Source organism: Marmota monax, unplaced genomic scaffold, assembly GCF_021218885.2.
Source record: "Marmota monax isolate L192 unplaced genomic scaffold, Marmota_monax_Labrador192_F-V1.1 WCK01_AAM20220418_F8-fsc00040, whole genome shotgun sequence".
NCBI classification, from domain to species: Eukaryota; Metazoa; Chordata; class Mammalia; order Rodentia; family Sciuridae; genus Marmota; species Marmota monax.
In genome coordinates this window covers 7,155,037-7,182,020 of record NW_026692782.1, presented here as the reverse complement: position 1 = coordinate 7,182,020, position 26,984 = coordinate 7,155,037, and the positions used below count along the sequence as shown (strand labels likewise).

General features: G+C 34.3%; 1 protein-coding gene across 15 annotated transcripts in view; it reads right to left on the bottom strand.

The window, feature by feature from the left end:
• Marchf1 (membrane associated ring-CH-type finger 1) overlaps nt 1–26,984 on the bottom strand; it is a 756,948-nt gene that overhangs the window by 299,605 nt on the left and 430,359 nt on the right. For 8 of the 15 annotated variants that reach the window (XM_058580385.1, XM_058580381.1, XM_058580394.1 and 5 more), the window contains one exon: nt 6,194–6,342. The exons of the other annotated variants lie outside the window; for them this stretch is intronic. In XM_058580385.1, the coding sequence (XP_058436368.1) occupies nt 6,194–6,304 (111 nt within the window). In that variant the 5' untranslated portion in view covers nt 6,305–6,342. The remainder of the gene's footprint in view (nt 1–6,193; nt 6,343–26,984) is intronic. 15 annotated transcript variants of the gene reach the window in all.

Below are 26,984 nucleotides of genomic sequence, written 5' to 3'. Positions count from 1 at the left end.
ACCTGGCATGCGCGGCACTGGGTTCCAACCTCAGCACCCCATGCAAATAAAGATGTTGTGTTCGCCGAAAACCAAAAAATAAATATTAAGAAATTCTCTCTCTCTCTCTCTCTCTCTCTCTCTCTCTCTCTCTCTCTCTCTCTCTTTAAAAAAAAAAGAGTGAGATTCTAGAAAAAAATGTCTCAAGTTCAGGTGTTTTTCTATATTGCACAAATACCAAAGTCGGCTGGTTAAGCACAAAACAAAACAAATGTTAAAATAGCTGTTACTAACAAGGACAACACTGACAAGCTGATAATGGTAGGATTCCTCAAGTAGAACACAAAAATTCACTTAAAAACTTCTAAAAGAAGACAAGAGCACTTAATTTTCACTCATAAGTTTTCATCAGTTTTATAAACTTTGGCTTTTAACACAACTGTCATTTTTTGAAAATAAAAGATTGTTTATGAAATAATTAAACAAATATTTTTTTGCTGCTTATTTTATTAATAAATGCTTATCAGACTGTATGAGAACATATTTGTTCCAGTAGCTGAAAGTTTGATTTGTAAATTATATATTATCAGTAAATGATGCCTCACTTCAAGACATATCTTGGGATTTAAAAATCAGACAGCATCTAAGTTCACCAATGGTTCTTTCTTGCTTGCTACTGGTATTGGTTATCTGATCCCTTAGAGGCATAGGATTTTCACTTGTATTTGTGCAAACGTGAGTATCAACACCTCACAATGGGCCTGGTGTATAAAATAGCCCTAGAAATTAAGATACCTGGGCCCTAATCATTTAAAGTAAATTATATACATTTTTTAATAGTATCTCTATTTCATTACTTATTTAGAGAATTAAATATGCTTTGAAAATTATATTTTTATAAGTATGTATCTCATTACAAATAACTTTTCACCTGAGTTTTTTATATATGTATTGCATGTTTCTCCTTGAGAACTTTCTCAGGCAGTTTCTCCTCTTTAGTCTTTTCTAGATCAGCAAGCATCTCATCCTGGACCACGTACAGACAGACCCTGACTTATGATGATTCCACTTAAAAATTTTTCAACTTTACTATGATGTGAATGTAATAAGCATTAGTAGAACCCATACTTACAGTTTTGAATTTTGATTTTTTTCCAGGTTACCATGTGTAGTACAATATTTAGTCTTGGAGCTGGACAGTGTCCAGTATGCCACAGATCCAAGCCAGCTGTGTGTGATCATCCGTGTATGGTTTTGCTACACTCTGATAATGTTCACTAAGTGTATTAAACACATTTTTACTTAATATTTTCAACTTATGATGGGTTAGACATAACCCAGCATAAATCAAGGAGCACCTATCCATAGAAGTCTTGAGAAACATGGTCTGAGCTATTTGAAAGTGACAAGTCATTTCTATCAAACAAATGGAGTGACACTTTTTCTTCTCTACCCGATGACAGTCTATTAATAGCCTCAAAGAATTATCATTGATTGTAGATGGGTGATTTTCTCTGGAGTCATTGCTGACCATCTAAAAATGACATTTTCTAATCTTCCTATGTTGACTTCCATAGATTTTTTTTGACTCTCATCTTCATAGAATCATTCACCTTCTTAATTCTTGATTATTTTGATCTCCTTTGCTGTCACTTTAAATTTAATATTGGAACGCTGATTTGATTCAATAAATTGCTTAAGGGTAGAGTTGGCATAAAGTGTTTTTGTTTTTAACAAGTATAATCGTGTTACAATAAATTTAAAGAGAGATTTCTTCCCTGCCTGTCATTTACGATGAGATGCCTTTTCCCATTTAGGTTACAGTGGTGAGGATCTCTGCTTCATAAGCATAATCCTTCAAGTCCCTCAAAGTTCTTATTTATTTTCAAAGATTTTAAGCTCAATAAATATTTTCTGAGTTTATAAAGCAGGCAGTGTGAATTGCCTTATAGATCAAAATAGAAAACCTAGATCTTTTCAATCAGATCAGTTACTGAGAATGAGACGGTGCAAATGCTGTGAAACTGTCCATATTTATATGTCGATCCATGTAGAGTACCGAATAGTCTAACAGGCACGTATAACAATGTATTATAAAGGAAAGATTTTACTTGTGTTTATGCTGTAATGAACTATTTTCTCATTTGCAATCTTTGTTTTTAGTCAAATATATACAATTCAGATAATGATGGCAGTCTTTCCCCAACTCAGGAGGGACACTATTATAGAGTGGAGTTATCGGTTAAGACTGCTTGAATTGTTGAAAAACCAGCTTCATCGGTTATTACCAAAGTCAGTTTGGATAGGTTTTAAAGTTTCTCTATACCTAAGTGTCTTTATCCATATGATAGGGGCAATGATCATACCCACCTCATCAGATTTTTGTGAATATTAAAAATGAATATATTTGTAACATGCTTAGAAAAGGTCCTGGAACATAACAGCCATCATCATGATCATGATCATGATCATCATCATCTTTAGAAGGCATATAATTTATACTTGATAGCCTAAAATGCTCTGGTTGACAGCAGAGGAATAATAATAAATGTATGCTTATACAAAGTGGAAATGCAAATCAAAAAGATTACTTCACAAGGAAGGAATGCATTTGCAATAGAGACTGACTAAATACCTTACATTTCCTATTTACGTTATGGAGGAAGACTATTTTTCCCAGCATTCTTACATATGTATTTGCATAGGTCCATGATTTCCAGCCAATGGTATGAGGACAGAGTGAGAGGCACATCACTTTTACATCTACCTATGTAGTTTCATGATTAACCACTCATTCTCTTTCCCTTCTCTGATAAATTCAAAAGCCATGTTTTTAACAATAGCAGCATGAGAGGTGAGGAAATGAATCCCTGCATTCTTTGTTGATAAGTCAAGTTACCTATATTGGACTGAATTGTGAACAGAAGCAAATTTTTATCATGATAGCATTTGAAATTCCCCAGTGTATTGTCAATTTCCTAATTCAGCTTTCTACCCTGATAATCTAGTTATAACCTCCAAGTTGTAAACCCATTTCTCTGTATTATACATATTTTTCAAGACAAGATCAACTTGATAGAGACATGGGAGAAGAGTGAGGTAAAAGGCATGCCAAAAAAAAAAAATCCAGACACATGGATTGTCAGAAGCAAAACTATCAGAACCCTAATAAGATTTCAAGGAATTGGAAAATTAGAGTGCCAAGATTCTGGAAATATGAGACTCAAGGTATTTAAAACTGAAAACAACTCCTGGTTTCATAATCTCCATTACATGGGGAAAAGCATTATTCTCTTGTACATTGATTACAGGCAGATAAGTTGATCATGGTCACCATTGTGACAATGTGAACTTTGAGTCCTGAGACTAGAAGAATGTTGTGTTGTCAGTCTAGAGAATAATGCTCTCTTTTATGAAAGAATGAAACATGCATTGAATATTTCGTGAAATACTCATCTTTTATTGAGAAGTGGACTGTGGCAGAGATGAGATGGTTGTTTACTAATTCCATTTCACTTCCCTTGCTACATAGGAATACAACATTCACCACCTTCTCTCACACTTTAATTGGGCCAAGGGGTTTAGGTTTTGGCCAATTGGATGAGACCCAGACTTTCAAGGCTGCTCCATAATAGTCCACATGCACTAAGGGCCCAATCTCCTTTTTTTCCTTGGTGACCCAAGAGGTCATGTGTTTAAGAGGGCAGCATCAGAAGATGGAAGGAATGTTATTGGTAGGCAGCAAACATCCAAGGACAGCTGCCCAACACACATCAGGCTCTGAGAAGAGAAAGAAATGTTTTATTTCTCTTTGTTAAGAAACAGGTTTGAGGTTTATGTGCTACAATGGTTTGAGGTTATTCCCCTAATACAGTATCAAATAACCACTGCATTTAATTAAATTGATAACTTGGTATAGCTTTCTTTCTACTAAAATTATTTGAATGGGAAGAAAATGTCATCAAGGAAGGGAGATGGTGTGCTTAGTAGAAAAGCCTGGCCTTCAGAAGCCTGTTACCTGTCACCCTTTCATCTTTACCAGCTTTATCCGTAAGTCAATTAACTTCTCTGGGCCACAATACACCTCTGTGAAATGAAGGTAATATTAGGTTACTGGTTATAGGCAGAAAGCTAGGCCAAGTGTTTGCTCAAGATTTTATGTGGTTTTTGATTTATGATTCCATAAAATAGGAGTTAAGCACTAAAAGCTCCTTTATTGGAACTACAGAAGAAAATATTTTTTATTTAAAATTTTTTAGTTATTGACTGATACTTGAGAATATATATATATCTTCTGGTATTGAGGATCTGACTCAGAGCCTGGCACATGCTAGGTTAAGTGCTCTATCGCTGAGCTACAATTCTAGTCATCAGCTGTATGTATAAATACTGTATAACACAGGTTTAATTGTATCAACTCATGACAAGCAGTTTTATTGTAAAAGATAACTTAGCAAAAGATTGTGTTAGAGTGAAATGACACAGCGCAGGTGATAATTTCAAAGAATCTATTCTTTAGAACTCTGAATATCCAATAGTAGTGCACCCATCTCTCCATACCCTTAGCCCTCCCCCAGCAATCCAAAAGGAAGGAATTTAAGCAAGATTTTGATGCTACTTTTAAGTTTCGTCAACCGGAAGCCCGTTCCTTGCTTCTGTGACATTCATTCACTAATGCTTATTCAGGATCATTATCTCTACATTAATGATGTGATCTGAATGTTTATGTCCTCTTAAAACTTCATATGCTGAAATCCTCACCCTGAGGTGATGGTAATCAGAGGTGGGCCTTTGGGAGGTGATCAGGCCATGAGGGTGCAACCTCCATGAATGGGACCAGTGACCTCACAGATGAGGCCCAAGGGAGCTTGTCGCTCCTTCCTCCCTCCAAGGACACCCTGAACATGACTAGGAACCAAACTGAGGGAAGGTGGTGAATGCTGTACTCCTTTACAGCCAAGAAAAGGAGATGGCATTAGAGAGCACCCATATCATCTCTGCCACAATCTACCTTTATGGTCATTAAATATTCATATCATGTTCCATTTTCTCATGAAGAGGAAACATTACTCACTATACTGACAACACAAAATTATTATAGTCTCACAGTTCAGACAAAGTCCATGATCCAAATCTGTTTGTCATAAGCCATCCGTTTATACAGGAGAACAAACAGACTAAGACAATGAAGTAATAAAAATTTTCAAATAAACCAAAGTTAAAAAAAAAACCTAGATAATGTTAAGTGATTTTTTTTTTTTTGAGAGAGAGAGAGAGATTTTATTAATGTTTATTTTTTAGTTTTCGGTGGACACAACATCTTTATTTTATTTTTATGTGGTGCTGAGGATCGAACCCAGTGCCCCGCGCATGCCAGGTGAGTGCGCTAGCACGTGAGCCACATCCCCAGCCCAAGTGATATTTAATTATATGTTTATCAACTAGTAAAATGATAGTAATTTTGGGCTAATGGCAACATGCACATTCTTATAAAATGATAACATGATACTTAAAATACATACGTTTAATGTTAATTTAAAAGTTAGTGAATGGAATTTTCCATCTTTAAATTTTTAAAAAAATGATTTTATAGCCAAAATCTAAGCAAAGAATATTTAAAGGTCCTCTTGCCAATGAATTATCTACTACTATTACTGGAAAATAGTGGCTAATTAAAGCTGAAAACAAAACATTGCAGAAAATATTATTGATTTGTTCTTCAAATTATTTTTTGCAACCCTTTAATTCACAATTTGTGAAAATCACCAAGCTTTAATCCTTTTACTCAGATATTTTTAGAAAAAATATAAGAAAATACAGAAAGTATGATTCTAATTCTTTAATTGTGTTCGGCTGACTCATTTGCTTTCCCTACAATGATTCCATTATACAGTTATAATGGAATTATAGATTCCAAGAACTTTTAGAATTTCTCTAAGTTGCTAACATAATTAAGAATAATTCCAAAATAAAAGAAAGAAAAAGAAATAATTGTTTAATTTAAGTTAAATTGTACTGTTACATGATATTTTAGTTAATTGAGATAAGATATTTTATTGCCATCATTAAACTGGATTTAAATGAAGAGTATACCAGAAAGGCAAACACAACTGTAAAGGAGATGAACACTTACTTAGCATGTCCTCCTCTCCCCATTTTCTTAGCATCCCATTTAAGTATAAGCCATTGTGAGGTAAAATAACTTTCCACTCACCAATGTGGAGGTTTGTGAGGTATCAGCCAAATCCCCTGAGATCTCGGGTGTTCTCGTGTTGTTTGGGATTCTGTGAGGGTTACGGGCTATCGCTTCACACCAGCCCAGCATTTTCTCCTTCCTCTTTTCCCTTTTCAATTTCTGAAATTCTGAAAATAATTTACATTCCCTGAAACAGGTCACTTATTTTAGTTATGTTTTGGAAAATACACAAACATTGAAGTTAAATCAACAATTTAATGAAATACCTTTGGGGACATTTTATTTTAACAAGGAATTATGAATAGGAAAACAATAATATGCCAAATAATATTAATAATATCTGGGAGCCACAGGATGGTGAAAATAGTACACATCTTCTGAAAGAACCTAACACTTTCATGGCTTGTTTGTGATTCTCCTAGAAATGGAAGTTTCTTGCACTGGGTTCTAAGTATTATTTCCAGGGATCTGTTTGTAGTGATAGGTTCTTACCCTGGGAGCCAAGAACAGACCTACACCCTGATAATATCTGTCAACACTCACAAGTAAGTTAACAGCAGATATATGTTCTGAGAAAGGAGTCTGGCAGGTGATTTTGGAGTTGTGAGAACATCAAGGAATGTACTTGCTTCGACCTGGATGGCCTAGTTCAATCACAGGATTTGGCCTATTAATGGAACCATAAAACATTATGAGATGTTGATACTCATGTTTGCACAAATACAAGTGAAAATCCTATACCTCCATAAAACAAGAGATGATTCTGCTGATTCTGGCAAAGCACAGAAAACATTTTCTTTTTCCAAAAAAGTAGTGGGAGTTCACTGTAAAATGATAATGCAAAGTACAGTATAGTAAATGCATAATCCAGAAACACAGTTGTTTATTATCAGGCATTACATACTGCACATAATTGTATGTGCTATATTTTTATATGACTGGCAGCACAGTAGGTCTGTCTATAGCAGCATCATTGAAAACACAAGGATGATGCTTTGCACCATGATGTCTAAGGTGTCTGTGACATCACTACGCATCGGGAATTTTTAAGCTCCATTATAATCTCACTTTGTATGTACCATCCGTTATTCACCAAAATGTCATCATGCAGTACATGACTGTATCAATGACAAATAAAATGTGGTACTGCTTTTCAGCCAAATGTCCTACAGAAGCAGAATAAAATGAATACAGACCAGTGACAGATTACTCATTCAGGTAGATCCCTGATAATTCCTCTTGTAAAGTTCTGCCACGTGTAGAAGAAAAACATTTTAGTGTAAGTATATAGTAAATTTAGAAATATGACATACATTACTGTATGATCTATTTAAACATATTAATTTATTAAAATCCTTATTATATTATTACTAGAAATACTCTACAACTCCTTCTAGCTTTCCAGAATTTCCCATTTGGAAGAACTTTTTTGTTTCTGAGAAAGTTCTATCAACAAGGACTTTTCACATAATGGAGAAACATTGCTTTCCTTGTAAAGTTTTACAGCCTACTTTTCCACTCCACCACCCTCAGTAATTAGAAATAGTTTATTGCAGGTCTTTAGTTAAATGCATTACACTGTCAATTAAATATCAAAAATAATGTGGAGTAATTATTTTTCACAGCATCCAAAGCAATTAGCAATCTGGTGGTTTATAACATTTCAGGGATTCAAAATAGCACATTTCAGAGCACTAAGAAAAGTAACAAAGAAAGGTTGCACCATGGATTGATGAGTTATTACTCTAAATGACAAAATACTCAAGTTAAATGGATCTGAACAATGTAAATAGGGAAGTGATAAAAACTTTCATAAAAATTAAGTTTAAGATACTCATCGAAATGAATTTCTTAATAAGACTGACTATCTAATATGAGTAACTCATTCATTTGAGATACAGAGAAATGGTAAGGGGAACTTGAAAACCTTTGTTTGAATGAGCAACAAATCATTGGTGCTTGCCTTTTCAAACACATTGCTTGAGATTTTATGAAAATATCTTATCTATTTAATACTAAATCTGCATATCCAACTAATCTGCACTTAACCAAAAGTAAATATTTCCACATTCCCAGAACAAACTATCTTGGTTACTCATCAGTTTTTAATTGCATTTCTTGAAGTGCTCTAAGAGTAAATGAAAATGAGTATCTTTGTTCAAAGGCAAAGAGTGAAATGATACATAATGACCAAAACAGTTTCATCAAGTATAAACAAATGTTCCACTTCTAAGTTATCTGCCATCCACTTCTTAAAAATTTTAACTGTATAATTTTGTATCACTTTATTACTTATAATAAAATGTTGAATTCATGCATGAATAAAAAGCATCACATAGTGGTCCACAAAATTATTGTATCATCAGTATCCATTCTGAGGTGTGTTTGTGAAGCAGCCAACTTCTTATTTCCCACTCAGATTCTGAGATTAAATGAAGTAGTATAACTTCTTTTGCAGCATGCTTTTGATATGTGATGGTGGTGGTGGTACACACGTCACTCCTTATTTGGTTGACATTAATCCATAAATATTTATCTCCCACTCCCATGATATTGTAGGTGCTGAAGAAGGCAGTGGGAGAGCTATAAGATGAAGATTACGTTCACTTCTTATTTGAATTGACTATACAATAATCAACTCTAGAGAATTTTTAAGTCTGAGAATCACTGGGATCTTTCTGATCCCTAATTTTGTGACTTATACATTGATTTGCTTAACTCTAAGGTGACTGTCTGCTCATCCTGATCCCCTCCCAGAAATTGGCTTGTGCAAATCATCTTTTTGAACTGTTTTGCGGACCTGCTATCACCAAGTCATTCTTGATAAAAATGATTAGATTTTGGCTACACCAACCAAAATATATATTACAGTAAAATATCCACTGCATTCTGATTTGCTATTGCATGTATCAGTTATCTTAATTTTAGAATTATTAGTTGAGCTAAATATTTCAGAGTTAAAATGCATACTTTCATATAAATAATGTTAATAATAAGAATTAAGTATTAAAGATGGGCACTGTACTGACAAGGGAAAACAGAAAAGAAACATAATGTTTCTATAGGTTGGAAAGCTTGTGATTCAGCTTGGACATATTCATAGAAATATTTACAAAGAAAATTAAATGTGTGAAATAATAGACAATACCAAACAACATAGTTTGTGACAGCTTAATATTTATTATTTTAATGAGAAACATATAAAAGGCCTGTGATGGTTGCTTTACTATGTCTGGATATCCATCCATATTATATTGCAAAACAGAATTTTTGCCTTATGACTTGTTCTTTATAATACGCTTCTGCTAAGGTAGGAGAATCCAATCTTTAATTTATCTCAATAGAAGCAGCTTGGGTGTAGAAGAGAATTGAAAAGAAAGATGGATAAAATGGACAGATCCATTGCCTCACTCCTTAAATCCCTTTGGGTCCCAGACTGTTGTGACTTTCCTCAAAAATATCTTCTTTTTTGTTACCAAGAAATAATCAAATTATGTACCACATTTCAAAGAAAAAAATTTCTGTATCATTGATGCTAAAGTAGAAATTCTAGAAATAGTGTAGGCAGGTTGGAAGAACTAAAGAGTTAAAAATGTTGATGGCTGAGTCTCTGCAGACCAGCCTTCTTCCTACAAGGGTCTGAAGCCTGCATCATATTCCTAGGTCTAAGAATGTACTGTCAGCCAGAAGGGTAGGAAAATTATAAACATTTATAATTAACCCTAAAGCACTTTAAACTGTAAGTATCATTAGTAATATATCAGAATAGGAAAGTGGTCATTAAGCATTCATGTTAATTGCTATCTAACCACTGAACCAAGCTAATATGAGATGCAGCAATGAGCAACTTATATAATGATCACAGGAAATTGAGATTTAACTAAGCTTAATTTTTAATATGCCACTCCAAGCAGATATTTAATTTAATAAATAGGAGCATAGAGCATTCTCTGTGGACTAAATTGACAACAAATTAAAATTGGAGAAAATATAAGGCAATTGGGTATATCTCATGGAGAATAATTTACTTTTAATGCAGGAAACATTTACTGAATATTTCCTTTGTGCCAGACATTGAGTTTGGAGTCCTGGGTACAGAGATTGAACGGACCCAGAGCTTAGAGGCAGGAGGGGGAAGAGACAAGTACACAATCTTTTACATGTACCGTGATATATGTACTATGATAGTGCAGTGCCACATAGATATTTTGAGAAATGACATTTAACTTAGTATCGTGTTCCAGGAGAGGCTGATTTTGGAAGACTCTTAAAAGAAGCAAGATTAAAAGTAATTCACATGAAAATTGAAATTGTTATTATTCCAAGGGCTCCTTTCACAATAAGCTGGGTGGTACAACCCAGAGGGCTTCATTCACACAGCACCCGTGCAAATGGCATTGTGCTACTGGATGCTATTCACATAAAACACCGCCTGAAGCTCTGCAGTCTGGAAACCTGATTGATTTGCTCAAGTGAGTCTCATATGCTCACCTTACTTTATTCCAAGTCTAATTTAATTTAATCAAAAAATCAGTATTTTGTTTCCCGCAGAAAAACACAGTTGTCTACCCCTACATACATCTCTATTTCTTCAACTATATTCTTCCTCAAATTTGCCTATTCTGTATTATATCCAGTCAAGTGTGATTATGACCTTCAATAAATATTCCCTCTGTTTACCACATACAGACAATTGGGAAGGTGTCTCTTGGCCTCAAATATAAGACTTGAGAATGGCCCTCGTCTAGAATTTCAAGGTTTTTTTTTTTTTTCCAATGAACAATTTCTGAGTTTTGGCTGCGTATTTGTTTTTGGCTCAGGTGTCATTCAGAACTATGTCTCAACTATTGGACACATACTCCATCCCAATAGGATAATAATGAGGTTTGATTTCTATAATGAAAGAAATATCTTACAAATAGGAGAAGGAAGGGGGTAGTTAGAAACATGTTTTCTTTCCTTACTAGATTGTATATATTTGAGAATTAATTTTTCTTCCATGAAAGTATGTATGTGTATGTGTGTTCCAAGAGTTTGTCCCTGAAAATCCAGAAAACTGTAACATGCATTCCTATAATTCACACCAACTGCTCCAATGAACATCAGAAAATGAAACAGGAAAGAACAAAGAATGTGAGAAAATGTCGAACGTCTAAGAACTGTGGGATAATTTTAAAAGATTTAACATATGTACAGCTGGAATACTATAAGGAGAAAAAAGTGATAATAGAGTTGGAGAACTATTGCCCAAATATAAGGTTAACATACAAAAGCCAACTGCTTTTCTATATACTCATTTGCTTATATCTATTAATGAACAACAGGGTTTTGGAAATTAAAAGCACCAAAATTTCTGCATAAACATAACAAAATATTTACAGGATTCATATGGAAAACTATAGAACTTTAATTTAAAAAATAAAAACTCAACGATAGCAGTCATAGTGTTTGTTCATAAATGGGAAGACTGAAAAGTTTTCACACATAAGTTCTTCCCTACTTGAGCTATGAATTCAGTGCAATGTCCAATATAAATCCCAGCAAGCTATTTTGACAAACTTATTCTAAAATTTATGTAGGATGGAAAAATACTTAGACTAGGCAACACAACTAAAGAAGAACAAAATTGTAGAATACACAGTGTTTCAAAACTTACTATAAAGTTATAGTAGACAAGACAGTACAATACTAATAAAATAATATATTAAACAATGGAACATAATACAGAGTTCATCAATAGACTCATGAATATTTTCAACTCATCTTTGGCAAAGGAGCAAAGGCAATCCAATGTAAAAAGGGTAGTCTTTTCAATAAATGGTTCTGAATAACTGGATATGCACTTGTTAAAAAATGTCTAGTCACAGACCTTACAGTGTTCACAGAATGAAATTCAAAGTGGAACATAGAGCTAAATGTAAAGGCAAAACTCTAAAATTTCTAGAACAGAGAGAAAAAATGTGGGTGGCTTTGGGATTAGCAATGAGGTATTAAATACAATGCTAAAATATGATCTGTGAAAGAAAAAGGCTAAGGTTGGAATTTATTAAAATTACAAGCTTCTTCTCTGTGGAAATCTCTTAAGAGAATAAAAAAGAAAAACCAGCAACTGGAAGAAAACATTTGCAAAATGCATACAAGATTAAGATGTATTCAAAACATACAAAGAATTCTCAAAACTCAATAACAAGAAAATAACCCAATAAAATGGGAAAATAATCTGAACAGACTTCTCAACAAAGAAGATACACATATGAAAATATGCTAGCATCGTGTGTCATTAGATAATTGCAAAGTAAAACAAAAATGAGACACCTCTATGTACCTATTGAAGTGATTAAGCTCCAAAAACCTGGTACTAACCCAATGCTACCAAGGATGTAAAGTAACAGGAACTCTTACTGATTGGTTGTTGGGATTCAAATTGGTACAGCCACTTTGGAAGACAACTTTCTATTTTTTTTTACAAAGATAACCATAGTTTAATCATAAATTTTAAGGTTATTGCCAGATTCGGCAATTGTATTCATGGATGGTTTAAAAATTTAAACCCCACAAAAATGTACATGAAAATGTTTATTACAGCTTTGTCAATAATAACCAGAACGTGAAGTGATAAAATGTCCTTCAATAGGTGAATGGATAAACAAATTGTGATAAATTCATATAATGACATACTATATTCATAAAGAAGCAGATGAGTTATGAAGACATAAAGATGAATGAATGAACATTAAATGCATATTGCTACATTAAATAACCTGGACTGAAAAGGACTTTATTTTTAACTCCAATTATGTGATGTTCTAGAAAAGGCAAAAATTCTATAGTGACAATAAAATAATCAGTGGAAGGGCATCTAAACTATTCTCTATGACAGTGGATAGTGTATACATTACATTCTGCATTTGTGATCCTCTATAGAACTTTATAGCTCACAGTTTTATCCTTTTAGTATGCAAATTCATATCTCACATAGGAGGTTCCGAATTCCAGAATAAAATGCAGACTGTGAAAAATATAATCACAATACATTACAAACACATAGAAAACCCTCACTGAAGAGAATTTGGGAAAATATACTCTGTTAAGTGCCTTTGGAAATGAATGGAGTCTGTAAGGCTAGAGGCACAAAATATTGTACACAGCACTGTGCATCAGTTCACAGTATTGTTCCCCATGGAGGAATGGGGTAATGACTCTGACAGCACTATAAATGTATACTGGAACAGACCAATTAAGTAAATGTTGGACCATGAGAGTCAAGTTTCTCAATGTAGGAGAAAAAGTTTACAGAAAAGCAAATGTAGAAAGCATGCACCAGGTAGTCATGGATCAGAGTTAGAGACTTCTATGAACTATGGGCTCACTTTTAGTTTAATACAGACATAAATGATCACATATAGGAATATTTATAAGATATATACATATATATGGGTATGCATATCTATATATGGATTAGCATACACACATATTATCTCTTGTTCTGTCAGCTGAGAAAATATAGAGGCATTGAAACCCAGTAGCGAGGAATAAACCTGATGTCCAGATCTTGGTTTTTAATACTATTTTCCAATAAAAGGTACCACAAGTGCTTAACTGACTGATTCCCAGACTCTGGCAGAAAGAGTGCAAGACAAGCCTGGAGAAACTTAGAGCATTATAAAGTAAGAAAGTGCTGAAAAGCAAATCAAAACAAATTAAGTCACAGACAAAACACAACTGGGGGTTTATCTCAAAGGGACACAGAACCCAAAGAAACCAGCCCCCAAAGACCAAAGCTGGTATAATTTAAACAACGAAATAAAGTAGTACCACAGTGTAACCCAAAGTGTCAGATAATTCCATGAGTCTTTAGTGATATAATGCACGACTGAATAAAGAATAAATGGGAGAGAATACACAAATATTTTGTGAAGAATTACAAACATTTATGTAGATAATCCACTGTCAAATACAAAGGGGGCATATCACTTCCCACTTCATTGTAGACTGTGGCAACTTCCTCTCAAAGAGTACAATGTGGAAAGATGGAAAAGAAGAGAAACTTTAAACTGGAGAAACCTGGCAAACCCCACATGGGCAGGAGATCAATAGGGTTAAGCCATGTTGACTCACCATGTCCTGCAAGTGGTACTCTAACTTTAGGTTTCTCTCTCCCCAATGCTGAACTCCAGTGTAATCAATAGGAAAAAGCAAATCAGAAAAATCTCATTTGAGGGACACCCTATGAAAACCTGACCATTGATCTGCACATTTGTCAAGTCATCAAAAATGAGGAATATCTGATGATGCATGCCTGTAATCCCAGCAATTCAAGAGGCTGAGACAGGAGAATCACAAGTTCAAGGCCACCCTGAAGCAAATTAGCAAGGACCTATGCAACTTAGTGAGACCCTGTCTCAAAATTAAAAAAAAGAATTATAAATTGCTGGGGATGTGGCTTAGTGGTTAAGCACTCTTGGGTTTAATCACCAGTATCAAAACAAAAACAACAAAGCAACAACAACAACAAAACCTGAAGAAAATCTAGCCAACTGTCACAGCCAAATAAAGCCCAGGGAACTGTGACAACCAGATGTAATGTATCCCAAATGGGGACTGGAAAAGGATACTAGACAAAACCTAAAGCTATCTGGATAAAGGACAGACTTCAGTTAATAAAAATTTATCAGTATTTTCCACTAGTTGTAACAAATGTGTCATATTAACATAAAAGGTTAATAATAGGGGAAACTGGGTATAAGGTACATGGGAGTTCCTTACATGATGTTTGCATTTTTTCTATAAATCTGAAACTGTTTTAAAAAGTTACTTAAAAATTAAATCTGTAGTCTATTTTTTCAGATCTGTAGAAATATTTTATTTCAATATACAATTCTAAGCAATAACCAGTAGAGAAGTGCATTTATCCAAAGGCTAATGACTTAATAACTCTAATAAATTGTTATAAATTATATGGTTCAGGCATTTATTATAGAGAAAGATTGCAGATAATGTTCAAAATTTTGAGTGGAGATTTTTTTTTCCTCTTTGGGTGAAATAAATAAATAACCTATGAAGCTGGCAGAAAAGTTTGTATTACAGCAGTACTCAGAAGTTGTCAAATTGATTTTATTCAAACTTTCCAAAAAAAATTAACATCTCTGGGCTCAAGATAAGCCAGTTTCCACCCCTATCTCTGCCAGAAATGAGGGAATTTGGTGAGAGAGAAATTTTAAAAGTTTAAGGTAGTACCTTTGAAGGACACACTTTGCCATCTACACAAGACATGTACAGTTCCTCAGTATTCTATTATCTTGGGCATGAAACTGTAAATTTATAAGAAGAGTTTAAGAAAACTCATATTTTTTGAGTAGCTCTTTATAAACACATTTAAATGTATTTGAATAAAATATGGATTTATAATTTTTTCCAATGTGAAACATCTTTTTATCTTAAAAAGTTAACCATCTTTGGGTTTGGTGGCACATACCTGTAATCCCAGCGGCTCAGGAGGCTGAGGCAGGAAGATCGCAAGTTCAAAGCCAGCCTTTCTACCTCAGCAACAGTGAGGTGCTAAGCAACTCAGGGAGACCCTGTCTCTAAATAAAATACAAAATAGGGCTGGGGATTTGGCTCCGTGGTTCAGTGCCCCTGGGTTCAATCCCTAGTACACCCTACCAAAAAAAAAATGTTAACCATAACAAGTCTTTGACTTATGATTAGGAGCATGTTTCATATAGATTTATTAAGAACATGCATTGCTACATGAATCTAAGTTGTGATTATAATAATTTTATGATTCATCTCATTTATGTCTTGCCATCTTATTAGTCATTGGAATGCCTGGATGTTTTGTGTGAAAAATTCTATATTTTGCAGCCACATGGAGCCTGAAAATGACTTCCAACATTTGTCATATTTTTAAACACTTGTGCCCTTTCAATTGATTTTGAGATGATTGTGTCAGCACTTTTACCATTTATTCGAATGTAGTTTTTTTAGATAAGTTTTTCAAAACTTTAGATTCAAAAATGTCATGTACACTTTCCCTGTGTTTTTCCCTTGTTAAGTTACTGAGGTCCTCCATTCCTTACCTTTCTTATGTTATTAGTTGAAATAGCTACTGAATTTCTTATATTCAAAGAGATATTTTTATCTTTTTGAGGGGGGGAGAGTTCTGAGAGTACTCAGGGGGACTCAACCACTGAGCCATATTCCCATCCTATTTTGTATTTTATTCAGAGACAGGGTCTCAATAGTTGCTGAGGCTGACATTGAACTCACAGTCATCCTGTCTCAGCCTCCTGATCCAATGAAATTACAGGAGTGCGTCACTGAACCTGGTGATACTTTTATATTTTTGACACTAATTTTTCTAAAAGAAGTTATGTATGTGTCTTAGTATATCTTAAGCATTTATTAATGTTTGAACATCACGAATTATTATTATACATCGGTTAAGCTTATTTTTAAACTGATGTTCTAAATGGATCTTTGTAGTTCCCCCAATTTTTTGTAAATTATAAAAATGGCATCCAGATAAATATATTTCTAAGATGCAATTACATGTTAAGTCAGTTCATTTTTAATACTCATTCATAATGAGTTTTCTCTCCCCTCTCCATCCAACCTCCAACTGTGGTACTTATTTAAAATGAAGTAAAAGAATGATATAGTCCTAGTGTCCTATCATCGATTTCTCTGAATTGTCATATAGCTGCTAATAGTTATTAGAAGTATAAATTACATTTCCTTCCTTATTTAGATTAATTGAATGCACAATCATATTCCTACTACGTAGAATTTACTTATTTTTAGTATTAAAAATTTTTATATGACCTAATCAGAATTGTATTCCAATGGCAGAAATACAATAATGTACCGTTGCATACTGAAGCTCCTCTCTTCAGGGACAGTTTACCTGAATGAAGACTAAGCCATTGACCACCAAGATGTTTCCTTTTGCATTAGGCTTATTTGCTGCAGACCACTCTTAGCCATTTCCAGAAATGGCTTTGTCCAAATCCCCACAGTACTGACATAGATATGCATTCATATCTGGTTTTGAAAGATCATGCTTTGATTAATGTTGAGAGCCACAGCCAAGTAGGAATGGCCCCTGGCATTTTGCCAGAAGTAATAGTTGAGAGGTGAGCCATTAAGATGATGCTGGATTGATTCAATTGTATATTAGACCTTTACTGTCCCTTAATAGGATGGCTCTTGCTGCACCGGGTGTCCGCTACTTTGGAGTTCCGGTTGAGTTCTCCTGGGGTTCCGAGAGTGAGCAGCCCCGGGGGAGGGAGTTCCGGTTGGTGTGTGGAGTGCTCCTGGAGGAGTGGCATGGGTGGCTTCGGGAGAGTTCCCAGGGAGTGTGTGTGGAGTGTGCTGGTGGAGTTCAGAAATAAAGTTTGTTCCTGCTTGAGTGGCTCGTGATTTGTGCCCAGCCAGACTGCAGCAGATTAATTTTTATAATCAATTAATATCTAAACTCAACACTTAAATTTCAAAGAGATAAAATGTAAATAGACTTCGACTGACTTCCCTTTTTCCTCTACTTTTTTTCCTTTTCCTGATCTTCTGGTCAGTCTCCTCATCTCCTCCTCTGCACTCATGCCCCTGGGATTTCTGCTTCTTGCTCTCCTGCTCTTGTTATGCTGTCTATACCAGGGCACTCCATCAAGAGCTCTGCAAAGTCTTGCCTTACTTAACCTGCCTCCCTCTCTACATGAACCCGGGACCTTGTTCCTTCATTAAATTATCACTGGTGTCCATTGTCTGCCTCTCCACCCACATTGAAAGTACTCTAAGAAAGGGATGGAGTGTTTTCAAACAGTTCTTTTAAGCCCCAAGGACCACAAACAGATCACAACTCTAACATTCAACATTAAAATATCGAAAATCATTATCAGCATGGAAAGAACACACAAAAATTGTCAAAATAAAGAAAATATCTTCAATATATTCATTAAAACCAAAAATTTATCATTCAACTTTTAACACTCTTTACACGGAGAATTTTTAAGTCTGCCACCTAGAGCACAGGCAGACAAGGTCATTTTGTGAGGATATGACAAAAATGGCAAATTTATTTAAATATAAATAGAACATTGGCTCCAAACCAGTGATAAAGACACATTGTAGGAAACTATTCAACACCTGATGCTAAAAGAAAAAGAAAAACATGATTTGAAAATGTTAAAAATAATGAGTTTTTGTGAACTTCTAATTTTGCCACAGAAGAAATATATGCGTGTATGTGTATATATGTATATATAGACAAACACATATATACACACACAGACGTGCACAAATGTGTATTTTGGAACTGATCCCATGAAAGATAAATTTGGGTGTGTGAATAGTAACTTTTAAAACAGCAACTGTGAAGATCCAGTTAAAAATAAATTTGACATTTAAAATGTATTCTGTTTCATTGTGGAGAAAAAAGTCAAACTGGCGATAAAAGAAGAAAAGAAGACTTTGTTTTTTTGACATAATAAAGTAAAAAGGAACTTTGCTGGCCTGCACATCTTTCCCAAGATTGCCTGTGGTGACAACCTGGTAGTGCTCGATCTCAGAGGATTTTTTTTTTTCCAGAAAAAGATGAATAGAGTCAGATGAAATAGACAGGAAACTCCAATATGATACAATACTCTGCTGCCATCTGACATATTCCTGACCATGTGATTTTAAGTAACATTAAAAAGGCCATTTACAATGTGGTACATAGTTCTTAAATTTAATTCATAAGGTAAAAAAAAATATTTAAAGAAACTTTATTTAATAGTCTAGAAGAAATAAGGTTTCTGTTGCCAAAGAAAAAGATTCTAGAAAGGAGAAGAGAACCAGGAATAGATGATGGGGCTCAGGGATTACATGATTGAATTTAGTAACATTTGGATATCAGGCTTTATTTCCCCAAGTTCATCTAAGTTTGATAATTTATAGATTTATACAAGTTTAACTAGGATTTTGTAGCAACCAGGTATAAATAGTAAGCTATTCTTTAGGAAATTTGTTACAAAGATGCTCCATGACCTTTGGTTTTGGTGAATTCCAATAACAGAACAACTCAATGGCTTGACTCAGATGATGAGCAGACTCAATTTTGCACATGCAGTAGGTTGCAGAAATGAGACCCTGACCTGAGGGACTGCAATTCCAAAACAGGTGTAAAAGCTGCTTCAAGGCCATTAATATCTAGCTTTCTTTGACCTCAAAATTCACCATCAAATAAAAACACAAATTGAATCGTATATGTTACTACTGTTGAAAAATTCCCTCCATTGGTCCAAGAATTCAAGGGAGATAGAAATATACTGAAATTAGAGAAACTTTTTAAGCAATTTGCCCACTAAAAGACACTATAAAGGTCTATTATGATAAGAAAGCCCTAAGGCTATTAAAGAATATTAATCTAGCAAGTATTCTATATTATAAGCAGTTACATAGCTCTACTTATGAATCATTTCATGATTTACATTGTTTATATAAAAACTTGTCCACATTTCATATTGTTATAAACTAAGACCTTCTTTTTTTTATTTTTTTTATTTTTAATTTTTTATTGTGGGTTGTTCAAAACATTACAAATTTCTTGACATATCATATTCCACACTTTGATTCAAGTGGGTTATGAACTCCCACCTTCACCCCATACACAGATTGCAGAATCACATCAGTTACACATCCATTGATTTACATATTGCCATACTAGTGAAACTAAGACCTTCTTGTCATTAACATTGTCCATGATGCAATGGGCTACAAAATCCCAAGTTTTTATTTGGTGCAGCATGTAAGTGGATTGGTGGAAAGAATATTAGAGATTGCCATTCCTCAAAATAGCAAACTCTCCTGAGACTATAGAAATACAAAGCCCAAGAAATATACATACTTAAATATTATTCTTATTCTAGGAATTTGGAGCTTATTTCAGTTAGAATCGAGGGTCCCAAATATGACATTCACACTGTTTGACAGTCAGTTCTCTGACTAACCAGGATTTCCATGAGGTCATATGGGGAAAAGTAATGACTCATAAATAAAAAAAAATATTTTTCTATTTTCAGTATTTTTCAATTATTTTTAAATTTCCTACATTATATTCAAAGTTTCTAGTCCTTGCAAATGACTACTGTCATGGTAGGGTGTGTCTGAACATTTTCCATTTGTAAAGCTGTATCATTTAAACCAATGCCATCTTCCATCACTCTTACTTTTGTATGACAAAGTATGGACAGTATGGACAAAGTAGTAGAGATATTGCATTTATGCAGAATTATCCAAGTTTTTGTGTGATTTGGTTTGGTTTGTTGGCATATTATGAATAGTGTTTGGCATACTGCAGAAAGAATATATTACTTAAAATTAACTTATAGGAGAAAGAATCTGAAGAACTATCTTCCCTGATTGCTGTCATAGTTATCCAACATCCTGGGATGAATTAAGAGGAACTGCCAGTCTAGAAATGTTGCCCCCTGCCTTTTTTTGTTGTTGTTACAGCTCAGAGAAAGATTAAGATGGCTTGAAACTAAATAACACAATAAGTGGAACATACACCATGAGCTTTCATATGTGAGAGACAAAATGTTTTTCTTTTATCTTTGTATTAAGATCTGGTTCTCATTTACAAATGTTATTTGAAAATTTATTATAAATAGCATTGTTTTTATGTAATCTAGCACAGTTAGGATGTTTAATGAGAAATCTAATCAGAAGAAAAACAAATGTCTAAGTATGGTGCTGCATCTAGCTTGTATTATGCCAAATACCATCTATTCAAAGTCAAGACTCTACAAGGAATCTCTCTTGGCTTCTGTCACTGTGTGGATCTTGTCCAGAAAACTTTAATACAAGTCTTTGACCTCTAGAGGACCTCATGACAAAAAGAATAGAAATGTGAAAAGCAGAATAGAAGAATGAGTTGACTTTCAGAAATTCATTTTAAAATAAATGTTTGGTTTAGTATGTTAAAGTACAGGGATATAACTCTGTTAAACCACACATTAAAAAAATCATATTCACAGGACATGCATTTGATCTGTACTTGCATTATAGGAAAATTATATGTTTATTCCCTTATTATATATTTCTGTATAACACATCTTTGTTAATATTTGAGGCCCAACATTCCTAGATATGAATAATCCAAAATCAAGTGCCAGGAAAAATTTGTTTAGATACTTTATTAAAACTACTAATTTTATGATATGCAAGTTTCAAAATAATTGAGTTTTATTAGCCAAGGAAGCATACTTACTACTAAAGTTTTTTTATTAATTAATTTAGTCAAGAAGCAGCTTAAAGAATTAGAAGAAACTGACAAAAAATTAATATAAGTAACTTAATAAAATCAATCATTTGAGTTGAATATTTTACTAGACGTAGTAGAATTACATTCTAAATATGTCAGCATAAATGACATTTAATTCTAATTCAAAATAACTTTATGACCCCACATCACATTGACCAACCCTTTTGTCTGTGTAAAGTGAATGTTTTCTGGACTTTTTTGAGGAAGCACATCTCCTGGAAGTTAAACTAAATAGATTGCCAGCCCAAAGGGAAGATGATGACTATCCTTGATTAGAATGAAATGCCAAGGAACATTTAATTTTCTTTAAATCAACACAAGTAGACCCTTGAATAATGGTAAATCTGCACCCATAATAGAAGGTGAACACAAACTCTTTGGAGAGTTGATCAGAAACAGGGCTCTCAGGAAAGAATTATCTAATGTGAAAAATATTTGAAAAGCACACCTGTGTTGCTTACTGTAAAGAGGTAGTGTGGTAGGTAACTTAATTTGTTTTACTTAGAAGAGATTGTTGTGCAGTAATGCTATATCTTTAAGTAAAAGTTAAACATGGTCAGCCAGGAGCTACCTGCATTCAAGAAGAAGTATTTTTGCCAAATAAATATGAAATAAAATCCACAGCTTCAATTACATTCCCCCTCTCAACATGAAATGAGAACAACACACATATTCCACAGCCTGACCTACTACTCAATGACAGAACAGAAATGAGGTTCATGGGCCTTCTATTTCAATTTGAATAAAATGCTGAAATTTTTGTTTGTCCTATTTATTGTAGGTACTTCTGTGCACTGGACACTGGACTTTGCCATGATATCCATTGGGATCCTCATAGCGGGAACTATAGCTCCTCTGACAGCTCTTATCTGGTGGTGAGCTCATAGAAGTTCTGGCTTCCCCCAGCATCTGCTTCCTGTGGCTTGGTAACACCGTTTAGAAGTGTGTGGGGGGTTAATACCTAGTGGGGAAAACTAACTAGTGAGACTTAACACGGAAAAAATGACAACAAATTTCTTGCCCTTCCTCCTTGTTCAACATTCCAAAAAGTTGTTGGGCCAGTGGCATATATACTAGAATGTTGAAAAAATATTCAGTGAGAAACGTGATATTTAAGTATTCATTGAAAATTATGTTCATTTAAGAGCTCAGCTATATTCTTGGTGTAAATTTATTTCACTAAGGTAGAACTTCAGCTTAGTTAGAAAAAGTTTATGAAAAAGGATTTATAGGGGGTGGGGTTGTGGCTCAGCGGTAGAATGCTTGCCTAGCACATGTGAGGGCCTGGGTTCGATCCTCAGCACCACATAAATATAAATAAAATAAAATAAAGGTATTATTAAAATAAAGGTCCAACTACAACTAAAAAATGAATATTTTTTTAAAAAAAGATATATATTTTTAGACAAAAAGGCACTAAATTACTAAAATTCTCAGAAAACCTCTGTACTTTATTTATATACTTGCCTCTGGGATATTTTGTTCTCTTTTAGGCAAAGGTTCTACCTGTTCCTCCTGCAATAGCATATTTCACATACATAGCCCAAAAGTACTTTAACCACACACACTTGAAGTATTTTTTTATACATAATGAATTTTATAGTGTGTTTGGAATTTTTGACGTCCAAAAATCCCACTTGGTGTAATTCTAGTCAGCTCAGGAAAATTCATGATTGTGGGATTCATTTATTTTTATTTGTCTTCACCAAACATATGTGTTGAATTTTAGTTTGAAAGCACTTCTTTTAACACATCAATAATACTATTTTTAAAAATGCTTCCTCAGTTCATCTTTGATTAATTTTTTTTCAGATAGCTTTATGATATAACCAAGTGATTCCCTGGGAGGTCCACAATTTTGAATTTAGAACTTTTTAATTCCGAATATTCTTTGATGTCAAAAAGCAACTCAGCAACTCCCAGCAATGAAACATACTAAATCTCAATTATCTGTTATGATTTCTTACAAAATAACCTTAAATTGGTGCTGATTAAAATCACAATATGAAAGAAAATTCATCACTTTAATTACATTCCCTAACCCAACATGAAATGAAAACAACTCCCAAGTTCCACAGCATGACCTGCTTCTCAATGACAGAATGGAAACAGGCCTCTCGGACCTCCTATTTTGCTTTGAATAAAATTTTGAAATCTTTATTTGTCCTCTTTTTGGTAATTACTTATGTTCAGAAATTGAACTCAATTATTCCACGTTTGAACTAAATTATTTTAAAAAATTTATTGACATGAGCTGCTTAACTAGGGTTTATTAAATTGCTAAATCATCATGTAAAAAATATCAAAAAGCCAGGTTAATTCCACTTGTTCAATGAGACATTTGGGGATATTGTTCATATTACAGAGTAATGAGTAGCTGATTCTAATCAGGAGTAATGAAGACAGAAAATTTATTAAACCTTCAAAAGTAAAGCAATAAAGTGACATTTGAAAAAAAGAGATGAAAGTAAATTATAGGCACAAGAAACGACAGAGAGTAGAAAACACAACTATAAAGACGTGTGTTGGGTAGATGAAGAAAAGCAAAATATTAGAACAAAACTCCTTGTTAGGTCATCAGACACAGTCTCTTCATTTTAAAAATGTAGACAATTCTAGAAAAACCATATCTTGATAAACTCCAGACAGCAAAAATTTACACTTGAATATCAAATTTCAAAACAAAACTTTCATCAAAATCCAGGCTCCTATTTTCAACAGTCCACTGCAACTGTAATGCATCTCAATTTACTGTACAAACTGCAGAAATCCTATCTAAAATGGAATTTATCTTCTTTTAAAAAATGTTCTATAACCTAAGACTTCCAATTTTGTTCAGATGTCTCACCCCCTTGGGTTTGTGAAGTAGAAACGTTGATGTCATCCCTGGTTATTTCCCCCCCTATACTTCTCACCAGCCACCAGAGTATAAATATTGACTTCAGAATGTATCTCAGATCAAATCTCTTCTCTTCCTCTTCTTCTGCCACTGATGTAATTGGGATTCTTCTGTTCTCATTTGGATTATTAAACTGCTTCCTAATGGTTCTCCTTAGAGTGTGGAATCTAAGAATTAGTGGGTTCTCCCTGCAAATGTGCTCAGCCTGCAGTTTGAAGTATTCTTTGTGAAACTGGTTCAAGGTTAGAGCTAGAGTTATAGATTTGCTAGATATTGGCATGGAGTAATACTAGAAACAATGGAAATAGACGACATTCTCCCCACAAAGGGTGGTGAAAAGGAAAAGGGGTGAGTGAAAATTGTAAAGCAATGTCTTTTGCCTTTTTCCATCTATAGCTGATGATTTTCTATAAGATTGCATGTAGGTGTGGAGTATTTTTTCATTAGCTCACTAGTTAAGTCAGAAAATTAACTATGGAATATACTATTCCAAATTATTATAATAATGACTATTGGGAGCTAAGAAGGCTAGAAAGAAAAAAAAATGTAAACTGATAATTTTGATAATAAATTAATCGTAACAAAAATATGATTCAGTGGATGTAATATGAATTTCATCATGTGAAAGCATTCTCTAATTAGTAACAATTTTTGGAAGGTTTAGGAAGAAGAAAGTATCCCTAAAATACATTTTTAAAGCTCCACAGGTCTCTGAATCCCAGCTATTATCCATGCTTAGCTCTACAGAGACTGTGTTAAGAACTGTACTATATAAATGATAATGACAACCTTATATTATAAGTTCCTCTGATCTGTCATCACTTGTGATCTCAAGATCAGTTACTTTCATTGCTACAGAAAAGTCCTTGATTAAATGTCTAAGTGACACTGGCATCCATGATTTAATCTCAATATGTTCACCATTAATCTTTTTCTTTGTGGGTTTCCAGGATTAGTCCTTTTCTCTCTCTTCAACAATGTTTTGCAACCCTCACTGTACGTCCAAATCAACTGGAGATCTTTGAGAATATTAGCATTGGCTCAGGCCCTTCCCTGACATTTTTATTGAATTAGTTTCTCTTAAGTCTGAGCACTAACTCCCACCCCCACCCCATGAACAGACAAGGTTGAGAATCATTGACCTATATTTTCTGCCATTACCTGGAAAATCATTTATACCTTTGTTATGGTTTGGATCTGAAATATCCCTCAAAGACTCATGTGTTAAGGGCTTGGTCTCCAATGCTCAGTGGTGGGACTTTTGGGCAGTGATTGGATCATGCGGGTTTTGACCTCAACAATGGATTAATCTATTGATAACTGAATGGATTACTGGGAGGGGATGGAAACTAGGCAGATGGGCATAATTGGAGGAAGTAGGTCACCTACACCACACCCTTCTGCCATGATGTTCTGCCTCACTTCAGACCCAGAGCCATGGAGTCATCAGACCATGGACTGAAAACTGTACAACCATGGACCAAAATAAATCTGCCATTCTTTTAATTTGTTGGTGTCAGTTATTTTGGTCACAGTGACTCAAAGCTGACAAACACAATACTCTCAAATTTTATCATCACCTCAACTTTTACTTCTCCATATTTAGAGATAACATAATCAAATCTTCACTCAACATTTCAATTTACCATGATGAAAAATAAACTCTTCCCCCTGCAAACTTGCCTCTCCTCAATTCACTACTCACCTGCTGACATGCCAAAAATATATAAAAAATATGACATGTCCTATTCACTGCTACCAACATTGACCAGGGTCCCTCCCTGTTTTATCTTGGCCTTTTACTGTATATTCTTCATAAGCAATCAGAGCGACCTTTACAAAATGTGAATTTCATAAGAAGTGCTTAAAACCCTCCAATGTCTCAGTTATATTTAGAATGAAGCAGATCTCTTCCCAAGGCTTTTTTGTGTGCATGTACAACCACGTGAGCATAAGTGAATGAACATATGTGCCTGGGTATGAGAGTGGAGGACAGAGTGCAGAAGATGAACATGCACTTTCAGATATGGATTCATACCAAGTTTTTCAAGCTATTTGAAGACCTTTCTCCCTACACTTCTCATAGTTCTCTTCTAGTCACTTTGTCAGGGAACAAAGAGCCCTCTGCTCCCTTTGTTGGCCCTTTTTCTTCTTGACCTCATTTGGCAAGGATTTGTAGGAATTCGGCCAAATGTCCTGAAATCACACACACTTTTGGCAGACATATTCCCCAAACCAATCTGCTTTCGCAAAACAGCAGTTTCTTTATTCTGATGAGCATCAGAATAAAGAAATAAGAGACTGCATAGGAAAGGAAAGGAGGAGCAGGTTCTTGGTATTTTTTTAAAAAGAAGAGATTTGCTCACACATATGAATCTATAATTGTTCTGACTTTGATCTGTGCTTAGACATCAAGCAGACTGAATCTGTGTCTGAAAAACTCTTGTGATTTTAGTGCAACAAACTTGACCTTCCAAAAAGGATTTCCTAACACAGGATTTGGAAGTCCCTCAGTACTTTTCCAGATTCCTGCCCCATCCTTCCGTTCTTCTAAACTTTAGGCCTGGATTAAATGTAATACCTTGAACTTAGCAACACGAATGTGT